At 39.1% G+C, this 22,425-nt stretch overlaps 1 protein-coding gene across 1 annotated transcript in view; it reads right to left on the minus strand.

The window, feature by feature from the left end:
* The window catches only part of SLC35F1 (solute carrier family 35 member F1), a 102,582-nt gene extending 86,468 nt beyond the window's left edge, over nt 1-16,114 (minus strand). The window contains exons 1-3 of the mRNA XM_018077759.1: nt 16,055-16,114; nt 13,259-13,323; nt 12,356-12,531 (exon numbers count right to left, since the gene is read on the minus strand). Of these exons, the coding sequence (XP_017933248.1) occupies nt 12,356-12,531; nt 13,259-13,323; nt 16,055-16,114 (301 nt within the window). The remainder of the gene's footprint in view (nt 1-12,355; nt 12,532-13,258; nt 13,324-16,054) is intronic.
* Nucleotides 16,115-22,425: the final 6,311 nt, after the last annotated feature.

Below are 22,425 nucleotides of genomic sequence, written 5' to 3' on the forward strand. Positions count from 1 at the left end.
ATCGTGCACTGTAGATCCACAAGCATTCCCAAGTATTATTATCCATGCAATTGTAGCATTACAACTGCTGTGTGTGAGAAAAGTTTCTGTTCCATAGCTTCCAGTGATTATTACTTTCCTTATACATCCTCAAGAGAGTACTTTCCCACAAAGAGAGGCAGTCTGGTGTAGGTATAGGAAAATATACCTACATATACCAAATATACCAAAATATTCCTATGGGAAGAGGAACATATCACTTGGGACATGACAGTGATATATGCCAATCATGCTATCATCTAAACAGGAACTAAAATATCAGGACATATGCTTTTTGATACAACGTGCTTGTCCCTTGACATGATTTCTCCACTTTACCCACCTGACATGCTGTGGTTCCTCACGCATCAGCGTTCAGGACTGCACCACCAGGGTAGGACCATTTCCAGCCTCCACTTAAGGTGTTTCTCACTCATTCCTACTGTGAAGCTGCCTCTGTAACTTCAGCTCCTGCCACCCTACCCTCCGTCATCTACCTGGTTTTCTCAGAAAGCACTCAACCCAATGATCTCAACCCAGTGAGTGCTGGCTGCCTGGTTCAACAGCCAAGTTCATTCAGACCTCTTATCTTCAGCTTTAGCAGGAAGCCCTTCCCAGCACACATTTCTATAAGATCAGGTTTGGCTCAGTCATGAGAGCATCAGAAATTCACTGGAGTCCTTCAAGTGTTTTTGTTGTTCTCTTCAGTTTTGAAATACAGTCTTAACACGAGACATATTTTCTCTTAAGACAAAATTTAACCCATGATTTCAGCACACTGTTGCAAAAGACTCCGTAGGGTCCATTCATCAGTGTCCATGCATTCAGGAATTCACCCCCATACTTGGAAAGAGCTCACTGACAACTTAGTTCCCATGGAAAGCATGGCAAGTTTCTGTCCCCTTTATGGCATTTCATCTCTTTGAATGTTCGTAAAAGCTGTGAGTGGACATGAGATGTTCCTGGTTACACCATGGCCTGTTTCTTATCATATGCCTGTCCAAATGAGCATGAAGCCTAGCTCAGGGAGAGATAAAGTTCACTGGGATCTTGAGGTGATAAGTAATATAAAATAATACTAAAAATAAATTCTACTGATAATACATAGGTGGCAGGTTTTTATATGTATGCATGTATATAGTTAGATGTGTGTGCACAATAAAACTCCACGAATGCAAACCACCTCAGGTCCTTTTAAATTTTCCTCTTAAAAAGGAAACAAACCTCTTACATTCCAAACATAAGAAATAACACACTAATTGTTCTTTTTCTACACCAAGTAGCTGAAATCTTAATAGGACACTCAAAGGCATGTTCGAACCAAGGATTTCAAATAGCAAGGAAAACAAACAGCATATATCATACTTTATGGTCATGAACAGGCACCTCCTTCACTTATATCATCAATGGTGCAAATAAGTGCACATCCACTTTATTAAAACAGTGACAGGCCACCCCTACTCTGGGGTATTAAAACCTCCCTTATACTCAACCAAAACAAAACCAAGTATTAGATCGCAGACAGATAATCAGAGAAGCATGGACAAATGATATTATGTAAACATTCTAGTAGCTGCGCAGAAGCAAGTTCATGAATATTTAACTCAGAAAAGGCACAGATGCATAATTTTCCTTTGAAACCTTATTTGTTATATTTCTGTAACAGTTACAAAAATATCCCTGTGAATTGACTGTCACTGTCATATAACTGAAAACTAAAGAATAAGAGCTCCTTTGAGATATGCACATGGTCTCTCCCTCCCCTGTGTATTTGGAGAGCTCACTATTGCTGTCAGCAAAGAACTCCCACCTTCCCCTCAAAGATTTCTCCTCTCATCAGGGAAACATTTGCAAGAAATGGAGGAGGCTGCTAGACGGCATATATTATCCTTCACCTTTTCTCTTTAATGCTAAATCAAGAGAAATAATGTAGAGGGAGGTTCTGACAGAGCTGGTTGCTAATGTCCTTGAGCTGCTCTATTCTGCAGTGACTTGGGTCTAAAGCATCCTCAATGTTTGTGAATAAATGTTGCAGCCAAAGGGACACCTAAGCTAACAGGTGAGTCCCCAGGTTGCTGCACTCCAAGCATCTTCCAGAAGTGACTTGGTGCTCCCACCTGTGCTTGGCAGCTTATGAGCAGAAGGGAGAGCACAGAGCACAACTGCAACTTGCATACTGAGTGCTACATTTATAAACATTCTCTCAGTAAAGCTGCTATTATTATAGCACTATCATCCACAAATGCAACAGGAGCTCCAACTAACCATATGCCAATAGCTAACAGCTCAGCCAAATATAAATGAAAAAAATAGGCTTACAAAATGGTAGATAAACTTATAGGATATTTGTATATTTTTTGCCTGAAAGATGTGTTTAGTTGTAACAGTAATTATATGGATTACTCTGGTAATAATGGACATGAAAGAAGAGAAGATCACTGCTTGTGTTAGGACTAAGTGTCAGCCAGAAGAATAAGTTGAAAATAGAGCTTTATGCTACTAGCATAACTTTTTATTCCCTTGATTCATGTTGTCTCATAGTCCTTTATTTTAGAAAAGGTAGTACTTTCAAACCTTCGGAAGGGATGGTCTTCATAGGGACTTTGCTGGAAGCCTTGTGTACAGATTACAACTGGGCTCTGCAAAATAGGATGATACTGAGTCTTTGACTTAATGAAAACTTAGGAAGTCAATCCAATTCACTGCAGGGACCACTTTGTTCTTTCATTATCATTGTTTTTAATGAGAAAGGCTAAATAGAGTTTATCAAGGATAAACTCTATTCCTCTGAATTTTTACACTAATTACATAAAAAGCACCATTCTGGCAGTGGGACTTATCTCCTTCAGGCAATACAGTTATCATCTTGTAACCACACTTCAAATCTCCTGTATGAACACTGAAGCTACGTGTGCTGAATGTGGATCCTGCTACCCTGGCTAGCTGTTTGAACTGATGAATGTTTAAATATTCAGTAAATCACAGGGAAATACTGATACTGCATGAAGCGGCAGAAACAATCCCTGCATTCTGCTTACAGCTGTAGGATCAAGGGTATTTTATCAGAACCATTAACTTTCCTCATTGAAGTGGGAAGGGATGGTTGGTTTTGCAAACAGTACTTGAGATGTTTATGTATTAAAAAGTGTCAGACCCATATACTAACATTACAAAGGACAGTTATCCCTTAATTGTACAAAAAATAAAATGTTTGTGATTCAGCTCACATCCTTATTATTTTACATACTGTGCAGCAATCTGGCCTAGATAGGGAGCTTCTCTACCCTCAAACAAAATTACTGAGAGCAACATTCTTCCCCATGCAATACTCTGATACTGTGGACTAAATTTCAAACCTCGGTATGTGCTCACTACCATGGTATCTGAGTACTTCCAGGACCATACCCTACAATACCTTGCTTTCCACATGCTCAAAAGCCTCAATTCTTTTACTTACAACATTTGTGCCTCTATCTGAATCTGTGGTACAAATATATGTAATGGTAGCTGCAGAGATGGGGACAAAAATCAAGCAGCCAAGATGCACAAGTGGTTCAAACTGCACTTCCTCAGAGCTTCCTTGAGCCTGCCCACTCAGCCTTCCAGTGATGAGGCTTATATTCTGAAACAGGAACTCACAGATTTGTGTTCAGATTAGCATTGTGTTTGAAAGGCTGGCAGGGCTCCTGGAAAAGTGAGTAAAGAGACAACTTTCCAGGCTCAGCCACAAAATCTAAATCCTGATCCAAACATAAATGTTTGTAAATATATGTTACAGATTTGCATCAAGTCTCAGATTTAGGTGCTGGCATCACCAAGAAAAGCATAACAGTATAAAACACCACATTGTGAGGGTTTTTTGATTCTGCTAAATTCCACTAGCTACCTGTATGTTGCAGCTGTGAGCTGAGTAACTATATCATTTTCCGTATTATTACATCTGTGCTTCCTATTTATGGACTTACTGGCATGGAATGACCACAGCTGGCTAAATATTCCTAAAATGAATGTACATTTACCTCCAGGGTAAAACTGGCTTTTTCTCAAGTAGTATATTCAGTATAGACATTGCCTCACAGCAGTGATACAGCATCTTGATGCAAACATGGTTCATCACCCACAACGCTGGCCAGCCTAAAGCTCAGCATCCCTTTCATGCTCACTGCACTTAGTGCCTGTAAGGTTTGCTCTCATAAAATATGCACCAATCTTTGAACCATGGTGCAATTTTGAATGCTGTGTCTAGAAGGTATGGGTTGAGGGTATAAACTTGGCAGCCAGAAAGATGACTGAGTCTGAGCTTCCTGAAGTGAGAGTGACCCGAACTGCCCAATTTGAATCTCCCAGGGACTTTTCTACAAAGAGAGGTACTCCTAGTTCACATGCAACCTTAGAGCAAATTTACTCTCTGAGTGGAGACCTCCCATTTCCTCATTTAGGTCAAGAGGATGGTAAGAGAATACCCTTTTGTTTCTGTGCTCTTGTCTGCATCAGCAGGCACAGGAAAAATGAGGTGCTCCTATCCTTTCACTCAACGCCCTCTTGCATCATTTGTCTCCGATGGCACAAAGGATACTTCTTTGAGCATCAAAGCTATTTTGAAAGCAACCTAGTAAAACAAGAGTCTCTGAACTGAATGATCTGCTTCAGGGATCAAGAGAATACTACAGCATGGATGCCTGATTAGGCCTGGCCTTTATTGCTTTGGGGTTATCATGATTGTATTAGTGTTTGCATCATTAAACTATGACATACAGTGCTCATGCTTAACTGCTGCCACCTGCATTCCTTTAGAACAGTGCTTTCCAACTTTCAGCTTGTATGTGCTGTGGGATGTCATGATTTATTCTAATGATACGATGCAAGAGGATGGACTGTGCTGCTTTGGCCAGGATTAAAAGAAGGACAGATATTTTGTAACACAGGATGCATGCTGTGGGTTCAGACAGCAAGAGCCGAAACTAACAATGAGGATCACCTCATTGAGAGAAATATCAACTGAGAAAGAGAGAAAGAGCTGAGGGGTTTTTCGAGCCTCTACCTGCCAGCATATTTTTCCTGTGTTTGGGGTCAGGATTCCTCTCTGTATGTGCTTATTTGTACCTTGTTAAACAGCTGGCAAAGCAAAACACACTTGATGAAAATAAAAATTGACTAAGCCCTGAGATTCTCTGAGATGCCTGGTCCTTTGCGTGGGTAGAAAGGAGTAACAGGCCAAAGCAGAAAGCATCTGTCTCCTGCTCAGTGCAACAAGGACAGCTGACAGTGAAAACCCTTAGTATTAAAAAATACCACCCAACCTCTCTGCTAGGAATAGCAAAACAAATCAAAACAAAAGACCGAGAGGTCAAGTCCTACTGGTTTTAACCCTATCTTTGTATCACCAACATGGTCTATTTTTTTTTTTACCCTGTCTTTCTACCAACTATGTGGAATAATCATACTGTGTTGAAATTGCATCTATTTCTGTATTATGGCTAAGAATGCAAGAAGAATTCACAGAACTGGGAAAGGAAATTCTGTGGTTTAGGGCAACTAGCATAAAGAATAGGATCTCAAGGTCCTGTATGAAAACTATACATACCTGAAAAGTTTTATACCTCGCTGAATTGTTATCACCTACAGAGTAAAAGGTTCATTCAGTAGAGAGAGCAGCAACATTCAGCATTTTATAAAAGGAAATTTTTAAAATTCAATTGAAAGTAGAAAGAAAATTCAAACACGAACACAATTATTATGTAGATGGAACTGAACAGAATCTGGCTCTTGTCATACTGGTTTTTTTCTATCTAGTTTGCTGTGGTGTCCATGATGTGATTGGCAAATTCCAAATACATAACATAACATAATTCTTGCTCCTGTGAGCATGCTATCCAAAACTGAAAATTGCACATTACAAAAAAGATCCCTGCAATTTCAAGTGCCTGAAAATAGTCAGCATTCTAGTTTCATTTCTCCTAGAGTACAAAATTCCCTATGAATATGAAAAGGGCTCTTCAAAGCCCAGAAAAAAGGACTGTTTGGCTGACCATTTTCATAATAAACATATCCTACACAGTTTGGCATCCCTAATTAGAAACCCAGAGTAATTAGGAGAAAGTGCACTGCAGACAGCAATGTGTAACACAGCAGGGAGATTCTGCAGCGCTGCTATGAGAATACCAAAGACCTGAAGGTCATTATTTTTCACTGGTCCCAAGCCATGCTTGCTGCTGTGTTTCATTTTTACAACCCAGGGTTAGTGTGGCCCCTTGCACTGAGAGAAGCATGAGAATCATAGAATCACAGAATAGTTTGGGTCAGAAGGAACCTTGAAGATCATCCAGTTCCAACCCCCCTTCCAAGGGCAGGGACACCTTCCACTAGATCAAGTTGCTCAAAGCCCCACCCAGTCTGGCCTTGAACATTCCCAGGGATGGGGCATCCACAGCTTCTCTGGGCAATGTGTTCCAGTGCCTCATCACTCACAGTAAAGAATTTCTTCCTAATATATAACCTAAACTCACTCTCAGTTTAAAGCCATTCTTCCTTGTCCCATCTCTACATACCTTTGTCAAAAGGGAGAGGTGGGCCAGCTCGATGTGCCTTTCCCTGTGCTTCAAGGGCAACGGCACAGCTTCTTGCAATGTCTGCCATGGTTTGCAGGCCAGTGTTTGGGCTGGGTGGTTTCCTTGAGGGACCGAGGACCACTTCTATCACAGGCAGATAGGACCATAAAGCTACTTGGCTGCCATTTGTTGAATATTTAGTTCGACACTGGAGGCATAACTAAGCTCTTTGTTCTACAGCGGTGGCATGAGTATATTTAGGAAACTGAACAATGTTGAAATGGATCTTCTCTAATCAAAATAACTCCCTGTCATGTTCAGTGAAGAGAAGGCTTCTGAAGGCTTATTTCTGAAGGCTCCTCATTGAAAATTCTGATGGGATCGATGCCTTTCCAGAAGACATTTCATCTCAATGGTACAACACACATTGTCCAAAGTACATGATATCTAATATAGTTTGATCAGCTTAAATCATGTACTTGCTGTCTTTCCCAGGCATATTCTTATGGGCAATTGACAAAAAAAGGTGTTAATACAAAAGAAATTCTGTTATGTCTGCCTAAGTTAAGTGCACAATACTATCTTTGAGTTAATATAACTTCGCTACTAGAATGAAATTGAGTAAAAAGAGGCATCTATCCTTTCTATCATTCAATAAATAGCTGACAAGTGCTGCAGTAAAACAAAGCAAGTCCTATATAGTGCTCTACTATCCTTCAAGTAGTTGGTTTTGGTCAATTTTGGTGAAGTAGGAAGGATATTGTGGCGGGGTATGGAGATACACACTTGAAGTGTGTATGGAGATACACACTTGAATAGCAGATAAATCAAGAATTAACATATGGCTGAGATCATCATCATGGCTGGGCCTTGCAAACAAAGAACAGAAGAGAAGGACAACTCTAAACTCGGGCAGATGGAGCTTCTTCAGCCCTGTAAGGCCATCCATCTAAGAGAAGGTCACTCTAATTAAACCCACGTCCTGAGGACCTCACTGTCACCGTCCAAGTTCGCTCGGCCCTGGCAGATGAGCCTTAGGATTAAAGGGTGGGTTCAGTTCAGAGCATACTGTGTCTCACCTAAAAAATCCATTGCGCAGGCTTGAAGGCCTTACCCACTTTGGCAAAGCCCTGTATCGACATCTACAAATGGCTGAGATACTACTGTCATAAACCAATCTGAGATAGAAATGCATAAATATGATATGTCAGTAACAGGTCTGCAATCATAATAGTCTCACAGGACTCTAGCTGACTCAGGGGCACATATCACATTTGATCATATGTCAAATCTAAGACATTACAGTTACTCTAGGGAAAACCATATTTCCATTGACATATGCTGTAACCTCATCACTTGGCCTAGAAACAGAGTTCATCCAGATATAGAGATTCATAAAAACATTTCTGAACTAGCAAACTATTGCCATCTCTCACTAATGATGGGATGAAAATACTCAGTAACTTGTTGCACTAAAATTAAAGAAACAGCTTGCAATGTGGAGCCCTACTTGCACAGAATCCTGTCCTTAAGACTTTATGGTTCCCTTCTGTGCAGAAGACATCTCCATGGCTCCCTCATTTCTTGTTTTCCAGAAAATAAAAAAAAATATCTGTTTCATGTTTTTTCTTTTTAAAATGTTGTCTAGTAGATGTGTTGTTTTCATTTGTAGCTGATGATTGCACCTATGTTGACTGTTAGCAATTAATACCTTCTGGATTACTATGGAAAATTTCCTACTTAATGCTTTTTAAGGTGCTAAAAAAAAAATCTCCACCAGCTCTATGTCCCACAGCTCCATTTCATAGATAGGAGGCTTTTATGACTGATAGCCAAGGCTTTTCTTTTCCTCGACTAATAATAACACCCAGTCCAAAGGAGTATATGGAAGTATCCTGATAAGATTTTACTCAGCAGAATCCTCTGCTAACAAGGAGACTGAGGTGAGACGATATGTGTTAAAACCTTCTTCTCAGCTGGGAGGTGTTACCACAGACAAATACAAGTTTTGGTTGTGAAAACAATAGGCACGAGAAGAGACCTCAACAGAAGGAACTGAGGAGTTCCTTATTACCTATTAAATGTTTGGCATATCAGCCAGATAAAACATAACAACATCCACTGCCTTATAATGTTCCATTAGTGACATTAATTTTACAGCATCATTCTCATACAAAGAAAACTCCTAAAGAATAATATTCAGATCTCAGCACTGGTGCATTAATGAGCGTTGGACTGGGTGCTCTAGTGGATACCTCTTTGTAGGTATGTGGCTGCTGGCACCTTTGTATGGCTGATTCTGTGCATTCCAAACTGTGAAGAACCTTCACACAAACCTCTTTAAGGTAATCATAAGTTCTACTTAAAATTACATATAACAGAAAAAAAAAATTAAAAACAAAATAAATTTTAAAAAAGCATTAAAATATCTGGGATAAAAGAGAAAGATTTTGAAATTCCAGATACATGGTTGAACTTTGAAGTACAATTGATAGAAACAGTGGTTGGATTTTGTATCAGAAAAATTCCAGTTTAGACAAATTCTTTAACGTTTTCATGATCTCTGCCTGAGTAGTATCCATGTTTTAAGACTCATATGAAAATCTCACAAGAACAGATCTCCTTCAACGCTTTTGTCACTTTTTATTTCTGGTCATGAGAGCAAAATTGCAATAATGATGAAAAGCCCTACTTACACGGAATTCACTGCTTAAAACTACTGAGTCTACCTTCAAACTGGTTCCTCATCAAGAGCTACAGCACAAGCTCTTCCTTTTTTTTTTCTTTTCTTAACATGGAATGAAGTTTAAAATACTCAAGAAATTCTGACACCTGCAGGGCTGAGCATCTCCTACACTATCTGATGCTACATGGATGCATTGCAAGGTGCTAGTCCTAACCTTTGCATCCATTAAAGCGCTGTGCTAAAATTATTTTGGAAAAAAAAGTCTCAACCTGAAAAGCAAAAATGTAGTGCAAGCTGCTGGTTCCCATGGGCTAACTTTAGCTACTAGAAGTTGAGCATTCATTGCAGAAGGCTTTAGTCCAAAAAGCTCAGGAATCAGGAGGCTTTAATCATCTGCTAATGATGATTTTCACAGACCAGTGCAAATTCTACCTTTTCATTATCACTCAGGGAATATATATGGGGTGATATGAACATCAAGGGACAGTTAAGTCAAAGGGCATCCACAGTAAATCAAAATTTGGAAGAAGTCTCTAAAGAAATAAGAATTCTTTATGTCTCAGGAAATTACAGCTTTCAGTCCTACAGTGAACTAAGGGTTTTTTTGGCTATCTCGAGTGACACCTCCTTAAACAGCCCATTCAGCAAAAACCCCAGAGATTAAGAAAGCAAGCAAAGAAAAAGACAAAGGGATACAGTTGTTTTTTTACTACCAATGAACTTATGATGGTTTGGTTTCTGAAGGAGAAAGAGGACAGTCAAAAGAATCTTCAATCTTGCATATGGAGTAGAAGAATCCCTTTTGAAAAAAAAAAGCCTTTGGATGTTCTCAGCACTCAGAACAGAATCATTCCATATAAAATTAATACCAGTGTGATATCCATCTGTTAATGGACAAATGATTAGAGCTGCTAGAAAAACTGTCTTAGTGGAACAAACACAGATAATGAATTTGAATAAATATACAAGCAAAAAGACAATGTCAGGCTCAATCACTTGGCAATATTAAATGCCAAGTAAATAAGTTGACTGTGTAGTACTGTACCATCCTGCAGGAATGTTACGCTGAGTGCCTGCATCACTGCTTTCATGACTTCTGTAGCCAATTTTGTTCTGGATTTTTTTTGGACCAAACAGTCTTTTTTGGGGTTGGGGTTTTTTTTTGACAGTTGCATATCCACACTATTCCATTGGTACACTCTGTGTGTACTCCGGTTGCTCATATGGTCTGTGTTCAACCCCAGGCCTGTTCAAACATCTTCTCCAACCCTTCTCACTTGTCCAGAAAATATTTTCCACATATCCTTAACACTTTTCCATCTAGTTCCAAAACCTGTCTTATCGGCACAACAGATAGCTCTGACAAACTCTCTTTAGCCCACCACTATATTTTTCAACAGTCAGAAAATTATTTATAAAGTACCATTTTAATACATATTTTTATATGTGTAAAGCAGAGAGCGTTCGATAGCATTTTTTAAATGCCAATATATACCAGGTATGAAACATTATTCTGTAATGCCCAGCAGAATGCAGTATATATATGAATAAACCCTCTCACAAGCCAGAATTTTCAAAAAAAGTAAAATCTATTTAAAAGTCATACGGACTTGCCTTCCACAGTATCTAAATCAGTCCCAGGAAGGACATTTCTGGGACAGAACTTATGAACATCTAGGCAATCCTACACTCAGAAGAATTATTTTTAAACACAGATCTCCATAAAGATGCTACTAATAACACATTTTAAACCCTTTGCAGAGCAAAGTATGTGGTGATGTTTCCCCCTACACAAACTGAAATACCAAGACAGTGAAACACTGCCTGAGCAATCTCTCCTTATATAAGAGCCAAGATTTCCTCTGCAGATTGGACTTCATTGCCTCTGAAAAATGTCAATGGAGACCAATGTTTATAAAACTTAAGTTGTAACACGTTTAAATGCTTCATGCTGGAGTACAGCAGTATATTTTTGACTGTTTATTTTTTGCATGGATATTAAGTCTTTCCTGGTTTGGAACCCTTTATAGCATTGTATCACAAGACTGTACTATGAGTGAAGAACTTAAGTTTCAGGATTGTTCCCAAAGCATCAAAAAGATGTAACATCAAAGAACGATCGAAAAATAATTGTTCCTGTAAGAAAACGTGAACTTTTCAGTATGCTGATAAAGCTACCACAGCCTAATACACTTTGTAGTTCTTTTCTTCCATAGAGCCCTTCCCTCCTTATGTCAGGAGAACACATGACATTTTTGTTCTTTTATTTTGCTTCTAATCTATGTGTTCTGTGAAGGTGAATAAATAACATGATTACAAAAGAAAAAAAAAGAGTGGGCGAGAAATGTACTTAAATGCATTCACCTCCTACACCTCATCTACATATTGAATCTCAAAGATCGAAGGGATGAGCAGGAAAGGCACAACCCCCAATATTATATATAGACTTTCAAACAGAGGATCATTAGATAGCAGTACCAAGGCAAACCATAATGCATTTCTGATTTTAGAGGTCAGATTGGTTACACAGGCTCTGTGGCAAAGCAGTGGCAGGACTGTAGAGCTGCTCTGCCCACACAGCACCCCAGAGAGATATCATCCTGAATTCCCTCCCTTCATCTCCTACGTCTCAATAGCTAAAAATTGGCTGCTATTTCTTTCTAATAGTGAACTACTGAATTGCGGTGATTGGCAACTTGAACTAGCAAGCTCTTTGATTGCATCTGAGCTCTCCTTAGTGTGTGTAAGATGTAAAGCATACCAATATTTCCCAGCAAGGCGTGCCGTCAAATCCAAAATGAACCCCAAGCATATGGTTGTGGTGTAAGAGGAGCATTTCCATAAGAACAATTAGGAATTCAAAAGTACTGATGTTTCTTTTAGCTTTTAGGTAGCACCCTGATCCTTGCCATCTACCGAGTCATTCTTTGCTAATGAAGATTTGTTGGTTTTTTTTTCAATTCATCCAATACGTGTCACTAGGTAATGTAAATATGTAACAAATATTAATGGGGTTTGTGTCTAAATCATATTGCTTATTGTTGTTCTGAAAAAGTCTTTATCCTTGCTGTTTTCTACAAAACAATTTCAGAGAGACACTTACCTTGTCTGACGGCTAGTGTTGTTGTGTAGACCAAGAATAGAAGGATATAATTGAGGAAGCTCTGAAAAACAGGTGTGTTGGCATGGAAATCTTCTGACAAATACTTGCTTGTGAGACCAATGCCACAGATAAGGAGGGAGAGTACCTGGCCAAGTGCCACAGACAGCAAGAGATCCCTGAAAGGAATGAGAAAAATAGACATGAAACACTCAGCCTCCTCACCAAGGAGGAAACACTCATTGTCCTCAAGAAATCATGTTCAACATTGCTAGGACATGGGGAGAAACACGATGCTTCAGTCAATGAGAGGATCTGCTGGGTATAGCCAACATAACGTTTCCTTTATTTCCGTGCTTACCATGGGCTTACACATTGTCCCAACACACGAGCTTTTATTCACATGTTAAACCACAGCAGATGGTACATCCCTGCCATTAATTTTGCATTTCTCATTTCACGAAGGATAAATGATTGTTTAAGTCAACCCAAATACAGCGCTGCTTCGTTTGAGCATCTTCCTTAAAAGAAAGACCCAGGAGTATCATTCAGACACAGCAGGAAACACAGATCTTCCAGGACTTAGCTGCCACAGAGAAAAATAAGAGAATGGATCAAGTTTCACCGTCCACATGAACTTACATTTCATTGTATAAACTATTCATCTACTATGCAAATGTATTTTTATTTTCTTTCATCTTTCTCACTGCTCAAACTGTTCTGTTTGGTGGGAACTTTCCCCTTCCTGTCCCCTGGTTCTTAGAAAAGTATTTTCTGGTTTGGCTTCCTGCTTTAATCTGTTTTTCTTATTTTCAGTCTCCAGTATCCTCCATTCTCCTATTCTCTTCTGCATTCTCTCTCCCCACATATCTCTTTTACTCTTCTTTGTAGAATTTATTATCTAACCACACAGACCAACTGAGTCCAAACAATTCTTCTTTTCCAATTTTTGTCACAGGATCTCCTGCACCCTATACAACACAGGATTTTTGAAATTACCCTTAAGAGTTTTCCCAGGTTCCCCATATGTCTGTACACTCAGGTTGATCAGACCTGCTCCACATCTACACCTTCCCATGCAGAAGCATGAAATGTGAAAGTGTCGGCCTGGTAGAGAAGCAAGCAAAAAGAATGCAAGGACATCCTAAAGGGACATCTTCCCACTGCTGCTGTCGCTGTCACTAGTCCTCAGTAAAGAGGGGCTGAGGTCCCTAAGGGAACCCATGAAGAAGAGGGGAAGATGGGAGAGGAGCACACGCTGCGAGGTCTCATTTGAGCCTGGAATGAGGAAAGGGACTAGGCAATCCTAAGGGAATAGAGGAAGGAGAGCAGCATCCTGCTCAGCTATAACAGTATTTCATGCGTGTTCTCTGCCAGACAGTTTTAAAAAAATTGCTTCAAGGCTGCTTTGCTTTCTCTGACACATTCCCCTGACCTCGGTTCTGCATATTTGGCAGTAATAAGCATCTGTGCTCCCACAACTTGGTAAACTCAAGTGTCAAATTTGTTTCCCTTTTTCTCACAAACAATCCTCCCACAAATGTGTCATGGTGTCATTCATGGCGTGATTCAACCAAACAGACACTGGAAAGCAGAGGAGGCTGGGTAGTTATATTTGGCTAACATACCTCGCTGACAAACAGCCTGACACAGAGTAAAAGAACAAACTTTATTGTGCTAAACCCCGTGTTTTGATGGGAGACTGTTGGGTAAGTAGCAAGTAAAACTTTACAACTGCTACCTCCACTTTCACATTACTCATTCTACTCTGAAACAAAACCATGGGAAACAAACACACTCGATGGAGATTACACCTGAGACTATGATGCAAATGCTGCCTACGCTATTGATCCTACATCCTGCCACTACCTGCTTTGTAAGTAAAGGTCAGATCAGCATAATCTCTGTAACTTGAAAGAGCCTTTCAGTAAAAAATTGTCTTTTGGACAACAACAGAACGTAAAAAAAGGAGAAAACTACTCTGTGGGAGACCAAGTGCAAGTAGTACTGTCAATGGTACCATCTTTTGAAACACTGACTACATAAACGATATGAAGTACATACATATTGCTTGTCTCTGATTTTTGCACATATTTGGTATTTTTAATTATGTAAAAATACTCATTCTGAAATCAATCCTCTTCCAGTCAGAACTTAAACATTTTACAGGTGATGTGACAAAGAAAGGTACGAATCTTCTTTTATTCTTATTTCATCAGTGCACAGAGTAGCATATGTTAGATGTTTTAGCAGAACTAATTCAACTGCCCATGAAAAATGCTCACACCTGAAGAAAAGATGATCCAATTTATAAGGTATAACTTTTCCTAAGACTCTTCATGCCCGCATTAAGCTCTCCTGCCATACCTAGAGATATGTCCATTACAGACATGAATGATAAGCAGTGGCACAGAAGATTTGGTATGCTCCCCTTCTCTCACTACTGTAGGTTGTGACACACTAACCATTATCACAGAAAACAGGTGAAATGAAAAATAAACATGAGAAAGCAAAGCATAAGATCAATAAAATGCTCTTTTTGCCTTGGATGAATGGAAGAGAACAACTCATCTCTCTCTGAACAGAAAAGTAGAAACAAATCTTAAATTACTTGTTTTAATTAGTGAAATGTCAGTAGCAACACAGAATGATACAATGCTTGGATAAAGCTAATAACCAATGTAAGATGCTTGAATTGTATAAAAAATGCCTGATAACACTATCTGCATCTCATTTTCTCCCAGAAATTATGATCTAATAATACAAGAGTCTTAGCTCCCAAGCCTTTAATACCTGGATAAGAATAATAACATACCCATTCTTTTTTTAAGAAGCAGCAGCAAGTAAACATTGAAAAGAAGATTTCAATGGCTGTGGAAAACCTACTATTTCCTTTAGACAGAGTAAAGAGAAACTAACTCACAGCTGTCATCTCTGGCACTCATTAGTATCCTCCCTAAAAATCACAATTCTGTTGAAATATACAACATGGCTCCTATCTGCAACATTTTCTCTGTTGCTTTTCATACCCCCCCACCACTCAGAGACTAGCACAAAGGATGATTTCTCCCTTAAGGCTTTGGTCTATCATGCTGGCTTCAGGAGCACATTCATTCACTGAGGAAGCAAGATTCATTCATGCCTTGAAGAAAAGATGTATAGTTTGAGGGCCTTCAAAGAGAACACCAAAAAAAGAGTCTCACTACAAAAAATTTTATAACAGTGGGGGTTTCTGCCTTTCAGGATCTAATTTCTCCTTAGACTCCTGAGTCCTATTCTATTTTTCTACTTGTACTCTATTTAAATCAGAGTAAAGCAATTCTTAAAAAAATCCAATTTTCCCTCACTGAGATCAACAGCACCTTATGAAACCAAGTTAAAACAGGGGGAAATCTTCAGCTTGTATCTAAACTTTGAACTCATGGATGCATAGAATCACAGAATCATTTAGGTTGGAAAAGATCAACCATTAACCTAGCACCAGATGGGATTTTGAAGCAAGAAACAGGTCAGAATTACTCCTAAACCTCCAAGTGTCACATTGCTAAGTGGGTTTTTCATTATATCCTAACAGAAACTAAAAAATACTTCTTTACCGTCTCTTTAGAAGTGGAGCCAGACAATAAAGCCTCATCTTCACATTGGGAGACATTTAATTCTCTTTAAATGCCTGGGCTGGTAGCTGCTGTGTATCATTTTTACTTGTTCCTCCAGGCATATGGAAATTTCTGTCACTTGAATTTCTCCTTCTTTATCAGCCATGACAACGCCAAACTTCTGAAGGCAGGCATTCTCATATCAAAGAACTCTGAAGCTAGTGCTTGGTTCCTAGCATATACACAGTGGCATAATAAAATGTACTAAAGAGCAACCTGCAGGTTTTCCCACTCTTATTTTTCATGAAGTTAAAACATTTAGCTTTGATTACTAGTTCATTTCCATGTCCTCCCCAGAACATAAAAACACTATTCACAACACAAAATCAATGCAGTGCAACATTCATAAGGACCCACACAATCACAGCTGCTCTATGCTGGAGACTCAGTGACGTGCAGAGGGTGGCCAAGTGATTAAAACATTCAGGCCTGTTTAATTCTGACACTAAATCCTGTTTCAAAGCACTTTCCATGTCTGTCTAATCTAATTGCTTTCCCTCCTCTCTTTTGTACTTTATTGGGTATCTTTCCACTGGTAAGTCCCCACTGCATCAGTTACAGAGTACCTCAGATGGTAAAGAAAAGAGGCTGCCACTACTTTTAATCTCTAGCATGAGGTGTGTTAATCCTTCAGCATGCCATAGGCTCCAGCAGCCGAGATTTCACTAGAGGAACACATCTGCAAAGGCTGCTTTATAGCACTCTCAGAACAGGCCTGCAGGCAGGACCATGCTTTCTCTGTGATGGTAACGATTGCCATACAAAGTTATCGCTCCAAATGTTTCAAGCGTGTATCTAAAAAAAGAAAAAACAGATACACTTCATTTAGAGACTCATTACTGCTGTGCCATAGCAAAGTTTATGATGTCTGTCACAGCCTTGTGATTTTGCCAAGCTTCTTCACTTGAGTGCATTTTAGAGTTTCTATAAAAGCATGAGGAAAAATAAAACAAGGTCTTAAAAACCTCACATTGATTCAAAGTGAGATGAAGGTATACCGCTCTAAGAATCCAGTCAAATGTATTTAAATGCTTAAAGGTGGATGAGGAATCTTAAGATTGAAAAAGCAAGAACAGCACACATGTCAAACCCACAAACCACCATGGACTGTTACTGTTTTCACTGTAACCAAGTTCTAAGTTCACACACCAACTCTGCCCCCCTTTGAATAGCTGCTTAATGAGGACACACACATTACTTCCATACTTTGCCATTTGCATTTAACACTAACATAGATAGCTTGTGAAAGAATAACAAGATTTGTTCTGGAATCAACTGAGCTCTCATTGAAAGCTAAAGCTGCATATTTTCTAATAGGTCTTAAGCATGTGAAGTTTCTATTAGTACTGCATTGCTCTGAAATTGACTGCATTTTGCATAGAAACTTATCTTTTCTTATTTTCCCTCTATTCTTACATGCCTGTTAACAGAGGGTAGAAATTCTACAGCTCAACACACATAACCCTTCCCTTCTCTCTGCCTGTCTCAATAAGGTAAGGATTGCAGCAAGTCTCTTCAGTTAATGCATCAAAGCTGCTACACACTGCTTTAGAGCAATTTACAGAAGCAGTCCCGATATTCTATAACAAAATGTTCATGGCACTAATAGCAACCAAGTCCCCCCACATATATACTGATAATAACACTATTGGTTCATGTGACACATTTATTCTATTAGTCAATTACTCCCATAGTCTATATTCTCTGCAATCATTCTAGATGATGTCTGAAGAAAATACAATGGATTTGTAGGTATAACCAAAAGACTTGTTTAATATTTCTAGCAAGGAAAAGCAAACCAACCTAAAATATTTTCAGAATACAGACATCAAGCCATTGCTGAATAGTGAAATAGAAAGGCCTGAATTCCAGCTAAAGCCTACACCACATTAAAATACAAACACCACCAATATTAACCTACAAAGCAGAGCGTGAAACCCACAAAACACCAAGCCTATCCATCACTTAATTCCTATGGAGTCATGATTTTGAAATTTAAATTATGTATAGGCTTTGTACTGGACCTCAGCACAAAGGGTGGATTTTCTACATGGTTGCAAAGTTCTTGCATGGTTCTACAGAGTTGCAGAGTACCTCAAGCTCCAACTGATGCTCGAAAAAATTCAGATTCTCTGCAGCATCTTTAGAGGGTTAGCTCTTTATTTTCCAAGTGTGAACAATTTAATTCCTTTAGGAAAGGACATGACTGTGGACTTGGTGAATCTCCAATTTTCAGGCTGGTCTGAAAAGCCCCAGGCCTTGAAGCCCAAGGCCTAATTTTTGAAGAAAAGTCAGTAGAGAAGTAAAACACCACCCACAAGTTCCTCATCTCCTTTCTGCTCTGTGTCTCAACCAAGCTAAATAAGAGACTTTTTTTTTAAATTTAAATAAACCAGGGTTCTGAGCCTTTCATTTTGGGCCAAAAGTACTAAATTAGTTCCTTCTTACTGTGGTTAAAAGTTGTTATGCCTTAAGCTGAGGGTAGGAGGGGAGCTCTGTGCCTTCTTGCTCCCACCACCCTCTCTTGCCACCTCTCCAGCGACTCTTGCACTGCAGCTCCAGATCAAGCTTCACAGCGTCTTTCCTCAGTGGAGCCCAGCACCCTACTGCAGCAGCTCACTGCAGCATCCAAGGGACAGCCCTGAGGGGCAGGGAGGGGACAGCCAGACCTGGATGCACAGTTGGCACTTCCCGAGAGCTGGAGAAGCCCCAGCAGTCAATGACTTGCCTGGAAGGACACCCTGGGCATGGGGAGATCTACCTATGTTTCTTATCCTTCGCTTTTTGGTTTTCCCAGTTGCTTTGAGGTTTTTTCTATTTAAAATGCTGTGGCTCTAATTTCTATTCAAATACAACTGAGTTTGAATTTTAAGAGCCCTTTGAGGAGATCACTGAAAATCAAGGTGTAGGTACATCTGCCTCAAAGCTGTGGCTGACTCAGGCTCTAACCAGTGAGCTAACCAAGATAAAGAAAAAAATTATCCTAAAAACATTCCTAAGTATTGAAACAGTTACCCACCTTCCAATCAGCAATCTCCTATTTCTTTTTCAGCTAAAAATCACAGGACTTGGAGCCCCACAGGTTTTTCCTTTTAAAGAATGAAGGTTTCTCCATATACAGTTCTTGGCAACTTCCTTGCCTATGGAGCACTGGATAGACTGAAAATATTACAATCTTTCTGATGGAATCAGAAGTATAATTATAGATGACCATGTGATAAAAGAATTGTATTTCAGGTTATTTTGGTCAAATAAGCTGACTGAAGCCAGCTGCAGCACACAAATCTTTATAAATTTCACTGTCTACCAAAGTATGACTAGAGAAATTAAGACTCCTAGATATAAATATTTGCTCTAGATCAGAATAATATATGACAGAATTAACTTTCCATACAAGAGCTTACAAAACTAGTCAAAAACACTCATCGAAGGAACATGGTGCTTTTAAACAAGTAACTTCTTCCATAATTTTCCAGAAATTAATTCAAAAGTGAGATTTCCAGTCCTAGAAATATAATAAGAGACTCAATTATGGATGAAGAGTGAGCTGTAATTTCTCAGGCTAGAATGCTGTATGACTACTACTATGATAGCTACTGAAAATATTACATTTTAGCCTATAAAATCCAGGAAGTCATTATGCTGCTGATCAACATTAATTTTATGATTTAAGAATAAAGCACACAAATAGATGGTGTGTGTTTTGAGATAGTTATTTGTCCTTACTGTGTTCTAAGTGCACCAGTCTGAGCTTTTGGCTGTTGAAAGAAACAAGAGCGTGGAAGGACTGATGGCTCTCTCTCTCTCTCTTGGAGATAAGAAATTCACTGTCAAATTTCATTAGCTCATCTCACTTGCAGTGGTTTTTATGCCTGAGGCTCAGGACATTACAAATACAGTGATGAATATTTTTAGATAATATGAGAAACAGTTTTAAAAGTTTCAGTTCAGTTAAGATCATCATTAGCTCCTAGTTTTCTCAGAGGAGCTGAAAGCCTACATTAATAGACCTGGATGATTCCCAGAATCAAGAAAAATAGCTCACTAGTGCCCAAAGAAATACAACATCACTTCTTATTGCTCTCTTGCCATTACTGTACAGTGCTAATACAGTTTAAACTGATGGGGGTTTATGGACTCTTACAGCTATTGAGAGACAGTTGATAAAGCAGGCGATGAAAAGTGTTACAGCTTCTGCTATACCCCTGCCACTGATAAGCCAATCTTGATTGAACGCTCTGATGGAAAACAAGTTTAAATGACTCAAGATTCCTCAAGTGATAGATGCTACTGTAACTTAATTCAGTGTTGTCAAAACCACAAAAGTATGGACTTGAAGTTCCTAGACAATACTATGTATGTGAGTCAGTATGATGGATGATTTCAGATTTTTTTCTGATGCTCCTGAAAGTGGCAAAAATTATTCCTGAATTTCTGTCACCATAAAATACATAACTCTAAGTGTATGCATTTTTGAGTACTGGCTGCACATCCAAAATTGTGCAACTAAGCTAATTATAGTTTACTTGTAAAATTAGAGGTTAAAAAAATGACAGGTAGGAATATTTAAAGTGCAAAAGTGCATCTATGAAGATCATGGCTGACTTTTGGAGAACTAAAACTACTAATTAAATTATTACAAGAGGTAGATTTTTTTCTTTTTTTTTATATCTGCAAAATGCTGATATTAAATAACAATGATTATTCATTCTAGAGAGCATTTACTATCTAATGTAAAAGTTTAGTTTAAAAATCACAGTTATTTGCCTGGATTCTGCAAAATCTTTTGCTTGGATAAAAATAAATGTATTTAAAGCTTCAGAACACAACAATTATTTTTTTTCACCCAACTTTTCTGGTAATTATCAATGAACTTTTCAATAAAATAGAAACACAGAAGAATTGAAAAATGTCTGCTTCAGTGGGCCAGATTTTCTCCCCAAGTAGGCATATGCAATTCCCATAAGTTTGAATCTTCTTTACACTCAGTTCCAACTCTATCATCTACATGCTTAAAGCATGTAGAAGAAACCTTAAGAAAAATATCCTTAAATGGGCTCCTGCACATTGGCCCCTTAATTGCACTCCTGGTACAGAAAGACAAAGGATACCCACATTAGCATTTCACTGAGGATAGCATTAAGCCACTGCACACTTTTCCAAATCTCCAGCTACTTCAAAGGAGAGATGAGCCTGTGGCTCATTCTAACTTCAACTCTTCAAGCCTCTGACCTTCTTTTGCTGTTCCCATGTGTGGGTTGTATTGCTGCCACCTCATTCTGCAGCCCCTCCAGCAGGAGTAATGCTCAAAGTGCTCGCTCATGGATATTATCACAAATGCAAAGACATTAAAATTTTATGCTTTTTTTTCCCCAACTATTCTTTAATGCACAGAGGCCAGAATTTTCCCCCTTTGAGTGAGTGTCTTCCTCTATTCTCTTCTTGCTTGTGAAGCCTGTATACTGAGTTTCATAGTGGCAGAACTTCCTTATGGAGAAGCAGAAAATATCCCCATGAGATCTATCACTGATCTAGTGGTTAATACACCACAAGAGGCAGAATATGTGAGTGCAAGTCCTCAGAACAAGACTACTGAAGCCACTTAGAGGCAAAAAATTTAGGGTTTGGATGCTTTACAGAGCTGGGTGCCACCTTCTGGAAGAGAAGTTTGTCCTCCAGCTCCAGAAAAATTGTGGAGGCACAGTTGGAGAGCGAATTCCTGGTTTGGGTCAGTAACTACCCCAGAGCTACAGTAATAAGGGGTTTCAGTAGACTACACCCTTCCTGTCCCAGCTGGATCAATTGTGGGGGCCCTCCTTAGAGGACTTGAAATGTGTTGTTGAGTTTTCTCTGTGTCTGCTACCAGTCCTTTCTGAAAACAGGGTCCGTCTAAGGCATTTCAAGCTGGCTGCCCAAAACTGACTCAGTGATAACGCAGAGCTGCTTTCACAGGTCCTCTCTGCCTTTCTGCTTCTAAGATACAGAAAGACCTGCAGGAAAGGAAGTACTTGGTGAAATGGGGCACTGCAAAGCCAGCTTCAAAGGGATGTGGAGTGCAGGTACTTCCTCTCCTTGTTTTTGCTGTTTGCTCACTACACAGCAGTGACAACCATTACTCAGACAAAACTACACAGAAGATCCAAACTTCTGCATCTTCATTTAAATTTTGATTCCCTGTAATTCAAAAAGAAAAAAGATATTTTGAACGGAAATTACAACTGGCGAGAATTCACATCTTGCTAAATTAAAAGTCCAACACAAAGTTCTTCATTTTTAGGTTTGAGTGCGATTGTTCTAGTCTACTGCTCTACCCTTAGGCTCCAAGATAAATCTTTCCCTTCCTCTCTTCCTTTCAATTCAGTGAAACAGCATGACTACCTTTGTCAACACTACAGATCTGACACACAATGATGGAAC

This window comes from Manacus vitellinus, unplaced genomic scaffold, assembly GCF_001715985.3.
Source record: "Manacus vitellinus isolate BGI_N305 unplaced genomic scaffold, ASM171598v3 scaffold_4_pilon, whole genome shotgun sequence".
NCBI classification, from domain to species: domain Eukaryota; kingdom Metazoa; phylum Chordata; class Aves; order Passeriformes; family Pipridae; genus Manacus; species Manacus vitellinus.